Here is a 12,181-nt window from a genome sequence, read left to right as displayed (position 1 = left end):
TGATCTTGACAGTTGTGAGAAGCCCTGGTTAGTATTTTATACAATACTCTTCCTTTGGGATTTGTCTCATGTTTTTCTCCTGTCTATACTGAGTTGAGGGGATTTTGGAGGAAGAGCCCAGAGGCAGCTCCCATCTTAACAAATCTTATCAGTGGTACCCACATCACCATGACCTGGCTGAGGTGGTGCTTGTCAGATTGCTACATGGTAAAGGCACCCTTCATCCCATGTCTTTCCATACTTAATAGTAAGAAAAGAAGAAGACTGTGTATCAGCCATAATAAATTCAGTCTTTACATGGAAAGTATCTACATGAAATATCTGCAGTAATTCTTTAGCAGAGATTTGTCTGTCTCCCTCTCTATTTACTCACTTAAGTATCATTTTTAGGGGTGTAGCTCAGTAGAGAGCATTTGCCTAACATGGGCAAAGCCCTAGGTTGAATCACCAGCACTGGAAAGAGAAATTTCTATTTCAATCTCAAGTGCATAAATTACTTACTTTGTGCTGTAATTTGCTTTGTTGTTCAAATAGTAAGAAAATTTTTTGAATGTCAAAATCCATAATTCTTAGTAGAGACATGACTCTTAAGAATGTGAAGGCCATATATCATGGTGGCTGTCTCTTTGAATAAAATGTAGGATATACAAGTAGTTATGGAAGACGACACTTATGATAAAGGATTTTGAAACACTGTTTTAATACAAAAGAGATCAAGTAGATATATCATAAACAAACATACAGAAGATCTTTCATGGTTTTAAATATGAATATCAATAAAATAAAATATGAAAAAGAACATGCCTATCACTCAATGGAGGCTATGAAAAATATAAAGTAAATTAAAGGAAAGTAATAATAAAGATGAATGCATAAATTAATGAGATCAAGAATAGACAAATATTATATCTAATAAGTCAAATTATATTTCAAGAAAAATTTTTAAACAAATACAACAGCAATTACTAGAATCAAGATAAAAGAAAAAGAATATAAATAAATATAATTCAATGATGGCTATTGAAAGAAGAAAAAAGGGGGCTGGGGATTTAGCTCAGCGGCATAAGCGCCTGCCTTGCCAGCAGGCAGTTGTGAGTTCGATCCCCGGTACTGATAAAAAGGAAAAAGACAAAAAAAAAAAAAAAAAAAAAAAAAGAAAATAAAAAAGAAAAAAGAAATAAAAGAAAGAAGAAAAAGAAACCCTGAGACAAATTCACAGACCAACTTCCTTTATCATCTCCTAGTTTCCAGACTGAGCAAAGATCCCAAGGACAAAAAGGACACACAAGAGACATGGTTGCTGGTTGCCATCAACTTGGCCATCTTTGGCAAGAGCCCAGACACCCACATGTTCTGCATCTTCCCTGTTATACAACAGAGATCTGTGGTGGTCAGGAAGCATGGTGCTTGTTTCAGTTTACAAAGCAGAACCTACACGCCATTCACCAGCGGCCACTGGACCTTGAACAGACAGACGCCAGCCTCTCCCCATGAGTCAGTACCATTTGCAGGTCAGGGATAGAGAGAACAAAGCCGCATCAGCAAGTGATCCCCATCTAGGAACCAGCACCATGTGCAGGCCGCTGCCAGATTGGGCCAGACAGTCCCCAGCCCCATCCAGCGTGTGGGCTGGCAAACAAGAAGTACCACGCCCCAATTGTAGGTCTATGGCCAGTGGTCTGATCAGAGAATCAGGATAGTGCTCTAGGGGGGATCTCCTTCTGAGAGTTGTAGCCATTGTTGATTCCCTATGGTCTTATTTTGGAAGTCCTATATTGTTTCCATTGTTTTGTTGGGTTGGGTTTTATTCTCTTTTGTTTTCTTTGATTATGTCAAATTTGATGGCAGGAGCAGCTGTTTCAAAGATAACAAGATATATTATGGTAGCAATTTCAAATTTACTATAGGTTTGTTTTGAAGTCCTTTATTGCATTCATTGTTTTGTTTTTTATACAATTCTATTTGATTTTCACTATATCCAAAGTTATCTACAGCTTTTTTGAAGATATCAAAAGGCATTATGGTAGCTATTATTGATTTTGTAATATTTTGAAGTCCTGTATCTTTTACACTGGTTTGTTTTGATTGGTTTTATTGTTTTATTCTCTTTAAAATAAAAAAAAGGAAAAAATGAAAGCAGAACTACAAGATTGGAAAGCAAACTTGGAGTAGCCAGTCTGCTCATTTAGAAAAGTCTCAACTCAAGTTTAAACTGACACTCAGAGAGGGCAGGCAAGGCCAGGGCTAAAGGAGAGTGGGGCAGATGCACAGAGGAAAGGCACAAGGTCTCTGGGTTCTACTGCATCCCTACCATGATGGTGAATGTACAAGTTCTGTCACACTGGCCTGAGAAGTTGTGCATCCCAGGAATGAGGGTCACTCACACCAGCAGGTAAATGACTCAGCGTAGCTCAGCACAGGGGATGTGGAAACTGAGAGGCAAGGAGAATGATTTTAAGGTCAACTGCAGTCCTGACGCCAACTCAGAGGCTGAGTTTGTTGTTTGCCCATTCTTTTCATTAAAGGATTCCTCCAACAGGAGACAATGCAGAGAACTCTGTTGGAGTAATTCCCAAGTATATATGGAAAAACTGGGATCCTCACAGAACCTGAATAGACTCTGGTTAAATGGTAGATATGCTCAGACCCCACTATAAAGATCTGATTGAACTCAGATCTGATTGAATCTCTTCCATGTGGGTTGTGCTAGAAATCTTGAAAAATCTCAATTATCAAATTATACTGAAGCAGAGACAAGCCAGTTTCAAAAGAACCAATATTGTATCATTGCACTTATATAAGGTACCCACAAACATCAAAGTTTAAAAAATAGATAGTAAAATACTGGTTATGAGGATCTGGACCTAAAAGTAATATGGAAGTGTGATAGCTCAGACCCCGGAATAAATTCAAAGAAGCAAGAAATTAAGAAGTTTGGAGCAAAGGCTTTATTTCAAGCCTGGCAACGCAGCCTCCAATAGCCAATATGGAAGACTGCGTGCGCAACAGACTAAGGGCGGGATTTTTTTTTCCCTGAGGGCAGGATTTTTAAAGCTAAAAACCTGCAAAGCTGTTGACCTATTTCAGATAACATCTGGGATTCTTGGTACATTCCATTGCTCTCTGCAGTTAGGAACAGCACACCTTGCAGAAACATGCGGAAGGGGGGGTTGGGGGGATTTGCAAGAAGCTGAAACTTAAGTCTTCACTGGAAATGGAAATTTAATCCTATTAAAAATGGTGCATACAGAACAGAATGGACGTGCATTGGTTAGAGCTAGGCCATAACAGAAGTATTAGTTAAGAGACACAGAGGTTCATTTGGGGTAGAAGAGAGAGGTGTGGAGATGGCTAGTAGTCATGGCTGAGCAAATGTGAATGCTTTGAGTGCCACTAAATTGTGTAATTAAAAACTGTGAATACAGTAAATTCTGTGTTGTGTGTATTTTATCACATAAACATTGACATTACACACTCACCTAGTGGTAGGTCTTTTTCTTTGTGTCCAAGCACACCTTGGATATTTAGGACAGGAGGAGAGGATGGTCGATTGCAGAGGGTGTGTCACCAGTGTGATTTCTATCAGTGAAGACTCCCAGGGCACTTTAGGCTTTGATAACTACTTGGGGATTTCACTAACTTCACAGGATGCATCTAATTGCTCTAATTTGGAGACAATCCCAATTCTAAATACCCAAGATAGAAAGAGGTGGGTTCCATTGTCCTGGAGAATCCAAACTATCACTCTTGTGAAAATGTCTTTCTCGGTTTGCTAAATTCCCCACCTCCTCTGCAATCATTTTTCCCCCCTTCCTTAAGGAACTTTTTTTTTTTTTTTTGTCTTTTTCTTTTTTTATCGGTACCGGGGATTGAACTCATGACCACACACTTGTAAGGCAGGCGCTTATGCCGCTGAGCTAAATCCCCAGCCTCTTTGAATTCTCTGCTATGATTTGTCTCATGTTGCTGCTTTATATCACATATCATAGGCCTAGAATTTATGAGGCTAAGCAATAAGATTTAAAACAACTTTTTGTACCACTTTCAGGATACTTCTACCATTTAGATTTTCTATCTATTGTTAAGCAAAGTAGTGAACTTTTTTCTATCATTCCTACTTTGTCAAGTAATTTCACGTAAAATTTAATAAACATTTAAATTCTCTTGTACCATAAAGACCTTATTTTACCTTTTTCATGGTAACTTTGTGCATTTAATATTTCTAGAGGCTTTTTCTTTGTTGTGCCAGGATGACATTTTCCTTCTGCCACTAAGATACCATTTCAAAGACTTCCTGATCACTGAGCCTTTGCTTCCAGTCATTGGTTTCTGCTTTCATCTTTATCAATACAGTCATTTTTCTGGTTTAAATATTTTTTTCAAATTTCATTGAATTCTGTTCTGATATGATATGATAATCTCATCCTATTTTTAGTTTGTCTTTTCCTGCTTTTGCTTTTTTGTTTTTAATTTACATATCTTGAACTTTCTGCATATTTGATACACTGGGTTGAGCAAAGGTTTTGTTCTTTGATCCATAAATAAGATCAGTGTTATCAGATTCTTGTTCTACATGTTGCATTTGGAACAGAGAAGTTTTTGGTGTTATCTAGAGGGAAATGTGGGAGGTATAGCAGGCACTGGATGTACATCTTATTCCGCCCGCTCTCAGGGTCCCTGCTGGAGGGAAATAGTTATTACCCTTGGGACAAAGAGGTACTGCTGGTCAGAGATTGGACTTGCTCATGCGGTTTTCTTATCTCATATTTGATAATGCAACATTTGTACCTATGTTTTTTACATGAAAACAGCTGGTCTTTCCCATGGCCCTTGTGTACAGCATTCCCTATGATAGTTTGCAATTCTGTTATAGAAAGGCCTCCTCATTCCACGTCCCTGCTCCATTCTTTTCTGAATATATTCAGGCTCATTGTGAAGACGCTCTCCTTTTCTGTAGTCTGTCCATACCACATTCTCCATGGATCATACTACAGGAATGTCATTCAGCGTTCTCACTAATACAGAAAACTGAATCTGTCAGTACATTAATCAATTCATCAATGGTGGCAAATATACCCGTTGTGGGTTGTGGCTATTTAACACTTCAGTAGGAAATGTTTTTAATTCTGAAAATGTAGCTTTAGATAGATTTCAAGAAAAAGGACCCAATAAAGAAACCAGTTCTCCTTCTTCTTTCAACAGTCATTCCTAACACCATTAAAACGTGCTAAAAAATTTCCCATCCTTTAAAAATGTCTCTGAAGCTCACTTCCTCTTGACGCCAGGTCCAGACTCAACTCTCAGTGCACTAGACATGCAGTGTTCTTGGAAAGACTGCTGCTGTTCTCTGTCGTCTAACTGAAAACCTGAGACAGCTGTATAGATTTTTCAAATTCAGTATCAGAAAGTGACTTTGGCAAGCTTTTGGCACATATCAGTTTGTACTGTGAAGAGCTTTACAGTCACATTTTCTCAGTGATATATCCTATTTAATTCTGAAACATTTTTGCTTTCTTAAAGTTGCATTCTTTTCTGTGTCATCTATCTTCATGGTTGCTTTCTGGCAGTTATAGCAGTATGTATATTGAGTTTATTTTGCAAGACATAGAGGTCCAGGGCATAATATATCTGTGATAGAACATCTAAGTGGTGGCACCTTGGAAAGAGTCTGACACTTTAGACCTGTGATGGTGAATCTTTTAGAACTTTCTATGACACACAGAGCCCACTGTGGCACTTGAGCCATAGGTTTAATACCACTGCACACTGTAAGAGCTCCATCATCTACCAATTAATTGTTACAATCTGTATCAAGTGTCTACCTGACACTGGACTGAATTTCTATTGCAAATGAAGAAAACTGTACCAGATGATCTCTATGTGTTGACAACCATCTGCTGGGATCTGAGGAGACAGGTAAAGTTCTGTAGCACTGTATCCCTGTGCGGTCTCTGGGACCTTGACAGTGCCACCTACTGAGCAACAGGAAAGAAGCTAGCATTTGCAGATAAGGAAAATAAGGCCTGTGTAACTTTAGCCACGCCCATGAAACACCCAGTCAAGGAAGATATAAATGAGAAACTCAACTCGGCCCTCAGTCAAGTTCCTTCCTGGCAAGATGAAGTCCACCCTCTTCTTCATCCTTGCTCTGCTCCTCATTCTGGAGAACCAAGCATCTGGGAGGAGGCTGCGTGGTGAGTGGAGTGGGTCTGCAGGGTGGGGGACAGATATGCAGGACATTCTGGGGCTGAGGAGGGGAGCAACAAGTCTCCACCTATCACCACAGACAGTCCTTGTGGGAACCTCAAGAAGTCCCTGAAGAGAAGGTGAGAGATAAGAGCTAAAACAAAAATTTCTTAGAGAATGGAACCTAAATATTCTTTTATCAATTACTGAGAGAGTAGGAAGTCCAGTTACCTAATGCATTGCACCAATTTCTAAATAGATGAGAATTCTAACATTGTTCCGGACAAAAATGGCTAACATCAATCTGGATCACAAGACAGTTTTAGATCTAAATCAGTCAATGAGATTGATTTATCATAACTATCTATCATAACTAGAAGTGAATTCATAGTCAATTTTATTGACATCCACAACATAAATGAAAGTATCTGACCAACATCCAGATCGAAAACAAGAATCATTCACATCTAGGCAGATGAAGCACAAGTCATAATTATGTAGTTTATTGATGACAATAATCATAACTTGGAGCAAAATCCTGGTCTCGATCAAAGGGATAGCCAATATGTAAACAGAATGCCAGACAAGTAGCCAAGTAGAGAATAAGGGCCTCTCTGTTGCGGACACGACACAGCACAAAGTGAATCCAAGGCCATTTTGCTTTCCAAACCAAACAACTGCTATGTAACAAGGACCAAAGGGAAACAGAACATACCAAGGCCTATTTATACCACCTGTAAGTCCAAAATTCAAGGAGAATGACAGGGGGATATCAAAGCAAAAGTAAATCACAGACAACAAGATAGAATACAGAATGGACCCCAAGGCAGTGTCCTACCCAAACTCAGTAGCTAGCACATGATAAGGATAAAAGCCAGACATAGAAATTTAATTAAAAAGACAGGAATTGCCACAAACAAATGTAATGTCACAGAAGTAACCACATAGAGTGAATAAAAGTCCACTAATTCATGGCCAAAAGGTGGGACAGAAAGACGGTTCTTCAGTCATTTTTCCTACCCAAACCAATCAGGTGATCTAATGGCAAGGACCAATGTTAGAAGTCATAGTGAGGAGAATCTAAACAAAACAGTAACCTCAGAGTCATGTGTTATCCGGGGATAAAGTGAATTTCAGGGACTAAACTTTTATGATCACAAAAGAGTCAATTCAACTTTTGCTTTATACTGAATATTCTGTACTCTTTTGGGGTGGAGGGGTGCTGCGTTTTGAACTCAGGGCCTTTTCATGCTAAACATATGCTCCACCCCTGGGCTGTTCCTCAGCCTGAACACACGTTAACTGGAGAAAGAAAGAGTAATCAATCAATAACAAGTGAACAAAGGAAATAAACATTTTCAGATTTTAAAAAACTGTCCTTTAAAATGTGAAAAGGTTAATTTATAGTAGAGAAATGTTAAACAGAAACTTTTATGTGCTATCTTTTCTCACTTATAAGGTGCACAAAAGTTAAAAATTGAACACATTCTCTGTGTGAGGCTGGATGGAATCAGGTAATTTCATTCACAACAGGTGAGAATACAAAATGGTGCAATTCCTATCATGGGAAATAAGACAATATTGTTCAAGTTTCCCATGTCTTTAGCCTTTAGCAACTCTGTTTCTAGGCATGTCCCCTACTAGAAAGCAAGCCAAGAAAGGACACATGTAGTATAATGCATAATAGCAAAAAATTACAATCTATGAGTATAGCAATATGAGATTATTGAAAACTAAGGTAAACCATCAATGATTCACTCTACAACTTTAAAGCACACATACATACGCATGAATATATGTATACAACACACACACATACCCAGTAGCTCACCAACAATCTAAAATACTACCAACAACCACTAATTTATACCAATTAATGTGCTTCTTCTCCATCCAGAATGTTTTCTCCCATCTCTTCCTGAGTTATCTATTGCCCCAAATTTCATCTTCAAATTTTCCTCATTTTTTGAAATCAAGTTTGAATTTTATTATATATATATTCCCTTATTTTCTTTGTTTTGAGCCTTTAGAAGATGTATAATTCTAAATATTCTTTTTGGGGTCCAGTAGTTTACATCCAACATTATTTTAGTCACAATCATTCTGTGCGTGCTATATTGAAGTTATTTTCACAATTGTACAATATTTCATTATAATAATATGCCAGGGCATACTGGCATAGTAGAAATCTATGCTGTTTCCAACATTTGGCTAATAAAAACAGTACATCTATGTAAATTTTTCTTGGTAAAGTTTGAGAATATTTATTTTAATTTCATATTAGGTTTCATGATTCTTGGATCATAGATTGTGCATATGTGCAATTTGACTAACTAATGCCAAACTATATTTAAACAAGTTACAGTACATATTCTTTTTATCAATGTGTGAAAGGCTCTTTTCTCCTACAAATGCATATATTATTGATATTTCCATGTAATAAAACAGATAACTCAGACATAAGCAAGATATCAAAAGACCATTTTACAAAAGAAGATATTCAAATGAGCAATTAAGGTATGAGCAATCGCTTAGTTTCACAAGTCATCAGGGAAGTACAAATTTAAATCATAAGGAAATGTCACTAGATCACCACCAGAATGGGTACTGAAAAGACCAGACAATACCAACTCTGGGCAAGACTATGGAGTAACTAAACTCTCACATGTTGGCAGCAGAAATTGATACACTGATATGAAAAGTCATTTATCATATTTATGACATTTATCATATCTACACGCTATGATCTGTACCCCATGACCCAACAATTCCATCTCTAGCTATGTATACATTCAAATGTGCATTGTGATATTCTGTGAAGAATATGTATGGGATTGTTCAAAGCAAAATTACTTAGAAGAGCCAAACACTACAGCTAATCACTGTATATCAACAGTAAAGTGGAGACACGTATTTTGTATTTGCATAGAATAACATGATTAGATGGATATGTAGAAGGCACAAGGGTAAGCTTTAAAATAGGTGACTTTCACAGACATAATATGGAGCCAAAAGAAAAATGTGTATGAAAATAACACTCTCAGCTTCACCAACATAAAATTCTCAAATATGTGAATTTTAGAAACGGTATGTTCTACATAGTATATACCATTCTATGTAGAAATGGCATGTTTTATATTTTGTTTGAATAGTTTATTTAGTAGTGGGTTTGGTAGACATTTCAGCGCATTCCAACATGCTGACTGTTTTACATCTCGCTGCCAGTTTCAGCTTTCGCTTCAGCTATGCGTGTAGTTTGAGTTCAGTGAGACCAAGGGTAGGTTTCAAGCCACAGTTTCATTTTCTAATAGTCATACTGTTTCCTCCTTCTCTCATCTCAGCCTCCGCTCGGTGACTCCCAGCCTTCTGGTTCTGTCTGCTCCCGATAACATCTTGAACTTGGGTATTTCTCTTACTCTAAACTTTTGTTGACAAAGACAGATACAACCTGGTCACGGTGGCACAGGCTTGTGACCTCAGCACTCAGGAGGCTGAACCAGGAAGACTGTCACAAATGTGAGGCCAACCTGGGCTACACAGTGAGTTCAAAGCTAACCTGCACTACATGGTGAGACCCTGTCTCGAGAAAAAGATAAAGACAGGTACTAAATCAGACTAGCTTAGATGGAAGATTAGATAACCATAACCTAGAAAAGGCACGGGAAGTTAAGGAGCAGGAAAGGATGGCTGATGTCATCATTTTTTCTCACTCTTCCCTCTGCTTTTCTTGGGGTCTTAAGGTTCATTTTTCTCAGATAATTCATCTCTATCTCTGTAAAAGTATAGCTTCTGGCATCTCCAGATCGTATACAGTATTTTTAACAAAAGAAAGAACTCACTTATCTCTACCATCCATAAAATAAAGACTTTCTCGTTAGTCCTGGGTGACACACTCCTGCACACACACTCACACACCTGTTTCTGTGGACAGGGGGCAGGATTTCATGATTACAAGCTCCTGCTAGAGTTGTACATCGATAATAGGTTTAAAAAAACCCAACTCTTCAGAAGAGGCAAGGTGCTGTTGTGCAAAAGATAGAGGCATGTTAGACACTGCAAGTATCCACCTTAGATGTGACTTGTGTTTTATTTTTTAAATATTGGAGTCATTTCTCCCTCTTGCCATACCGTGATTTCAAGGATGTCAAGATCTAAAATTCCACCTCCCAATTAATTTCTTGGTGCATCTCAAAGGTTTATAAAATGCAAAGGGCAGCAAAGGTGGCTCCAGAGCAGCCGAGTGAATCGGAGCAGGGCTGAGCTGGTGAAGATGCAGCTCACGGGGACCTGACGGGGTTCCCCATGCGTTCCAGACGGGAAGCATTTTGGGGGCAGGATGCACACTTTAGCCTTATGGCCTTTTCTCTTAGGTCCAGAGAAACAGTAGACTCCCACACTTTCCAATCTAGTGATTGAGACCTGAGCATCTTTTATACAAGCTGTATGGTTGTGTGTCTTTGCCTCAGGGGTCATTGTCAGTGCAGAACATGCATCAAAGTGACAAGCCCAAGACTCACTCTGTGTACTGTGTGTAGACTCGGAGTGCCGGTTGTGGACTCTGTCCCCAGCCTTCCTGCTCAATAAAACACCCAAATAATCTGTCTTCTTCTAATAGGAGGTTAAGAAACAGAGAAGTCATGCCAGTAGAGGACCTGAGGTTCACAAAATAGAAACTGAGATGGAGAGAGGAGTCAAAAATTGTCAAAATAATTTCCAGAGCAAGCTTGGAATTTAAGTTACCTGGTTTGTGACCAAGGCCCTTTTTCCCTTCTCTCAGCTTCCTAAGAAATAACAAAGGATCCTTCTCCTGTCAGGGTGTCAGCTCAGTCTGGGACCAGCTCCTGAGAAGAAGACAATGCCAGATAGGGAAAGAAACAAATTGTGAGGGAACTGTGGTCTTGTAGCCCCTGTCCACAGAGAAGGGAATGGCTTTTGGGAGCACAGATGCCAGCGATCCTTGGAGCACCTCCTCTGCTTCTAGGCATGGTTTGGAGTAGACTGCAGAGAGCAGTGGCTGGACATACAGGAAAGATATTCTCAGGTTGAGAGTAATTTTCTTTTCTTTTTCTTTTTTTTTTTTTTTGTCTTTTTCTTTTTTATCGGTACCGGGGCTTGAACTCATGACCACACACTTGTAAGGCAGGTGCTTTGCCGTTGACCTAAATCCCCCACTCCAGGAAAGATATTCTAATGAAATGGGCATAACGGATCTACCTGTGAGTGCATTTCTCTCTTAGCAGGTTCCGCTAGAGCACAAGATCCTGTGGTAAGCCGTGTTTGGCACAAAGAAGAGGTGGAAGAATCAGAATCAAGCCGAGGTCAAGATTTTGACAAACGCCGCTTTTGGGAGAAAGATGACCCCACGGGAGAACACGTTTCAGTGAGACATGAACATCTTGAGAAAAGTCACATTCGGTTCAAAGAAGATTCCATTGATGACTCAGGTTCAGCTGGAGGTCTCAATCCTTTAAAAGGACACCTTCGGCTCAAACGACATGATGCCATGGAAGAACTAGTTTCAGTTGAAGATCAAGCTTTAGCTAACGGTGCAGATCCTGGGAAAAGTAACATGCAACGTGTGTGACCCCTTTAAGGTGAGTATTAGCCGGAAGAAGAGGGAACCCATGCTGTTAGGAAAGTCTGAGTGACAGGCAGTGATGTCAGGATGTGGGAAGGGGAAATGGTGAAGTACTGGACGGACTGAGATTGTGAGGGGTCTCAAAGGCCATAAGCAAGGTGCAGAGAGGGATGTCCCTTCACTGAGTTAGAGTGCTTTCACCTGATGAGTCACATCTCTGATTCTCTTCTCCCCGACCAGGTCCATCCTGTCCTGGCTGTACCTGTCCTTGGCCCAGGCCTGAAGGCCTCTCTGTAATCCCAGCTGCCGATAGCACGACGCTTTCATACACTGCCCATTCTCCCATTCTGGATGCCCAAGCATGTCACTGCCTTTCTCAACCTACTTTCCAATAAAAAGATCTTCTGCTTCAATGTA

The 12,181-nt window shown here is 39.4% G+C and overlaps 1 protein-coding gene across 1 annotated transcript; it reads left to right on the top strand.

Moving 5' to 3' along the window:
- Positions 1 to 6,118: 6,118 nt before the first annotated feature.
- On the top strand, positions 6,119 to 12,181 carry LOC100722706 (seminal vesicle protein SVP-2-like). The gene is made up of 3 exons (XM_003467775.4): positions 6,119 to 6,194; positions 11,427 to 11,780; positions 12,005 to 12,181. Exons 1-2 carry the CDS (start codon positions 6,119 to 6,121, stop codon positions 11,768 to 11,770), a joined length of 420 nt encoding a protein of 139 aa, XP_003467823.1. The 3' UTR covers positions 11,771 to 11,780; positions 12,005 to 12,181.

The sequence above is a fragment of the Cavia porcellus genome, unplaced genomic scaffold (genome assembly GCF_034190915.1).
Source record: "Cavia porcellus strain 051 isolate PalLab524CR breed Dunkin Hartley unplaced genomic scaffold, mCavPor4.1 scaffold_5, whole genome shotgun sequence".
NCBI classification, from domain to species: domain Eukaryota; kingdom Metazoa; phylum Chordata; class Mammalia; order Rodentia; family Caviidae; genus Cavia; species Cavia porcellus.
This window is presented reverse-complemented; position numbering and strand designations above follow the sequence as displayed.

Bases quoted from the DNA above. Each gene is read 5' to 3' on its own strand.
- LOC100722706 (XM_003467775.4), top strand. From the start codon at position 6,119: ATGAAGTCCACCCTCTTCTTCATCCTTGCTCTGCTCCTCATTCTGGAG. The intron at 6,195-11,426 runs GTGAGTGGAGTG...CTCTCTTAGCAG, and splicing joins ATCTGGGAGGAGGCTGCGTG to GTTCCGCTAGAGCACAAGAT.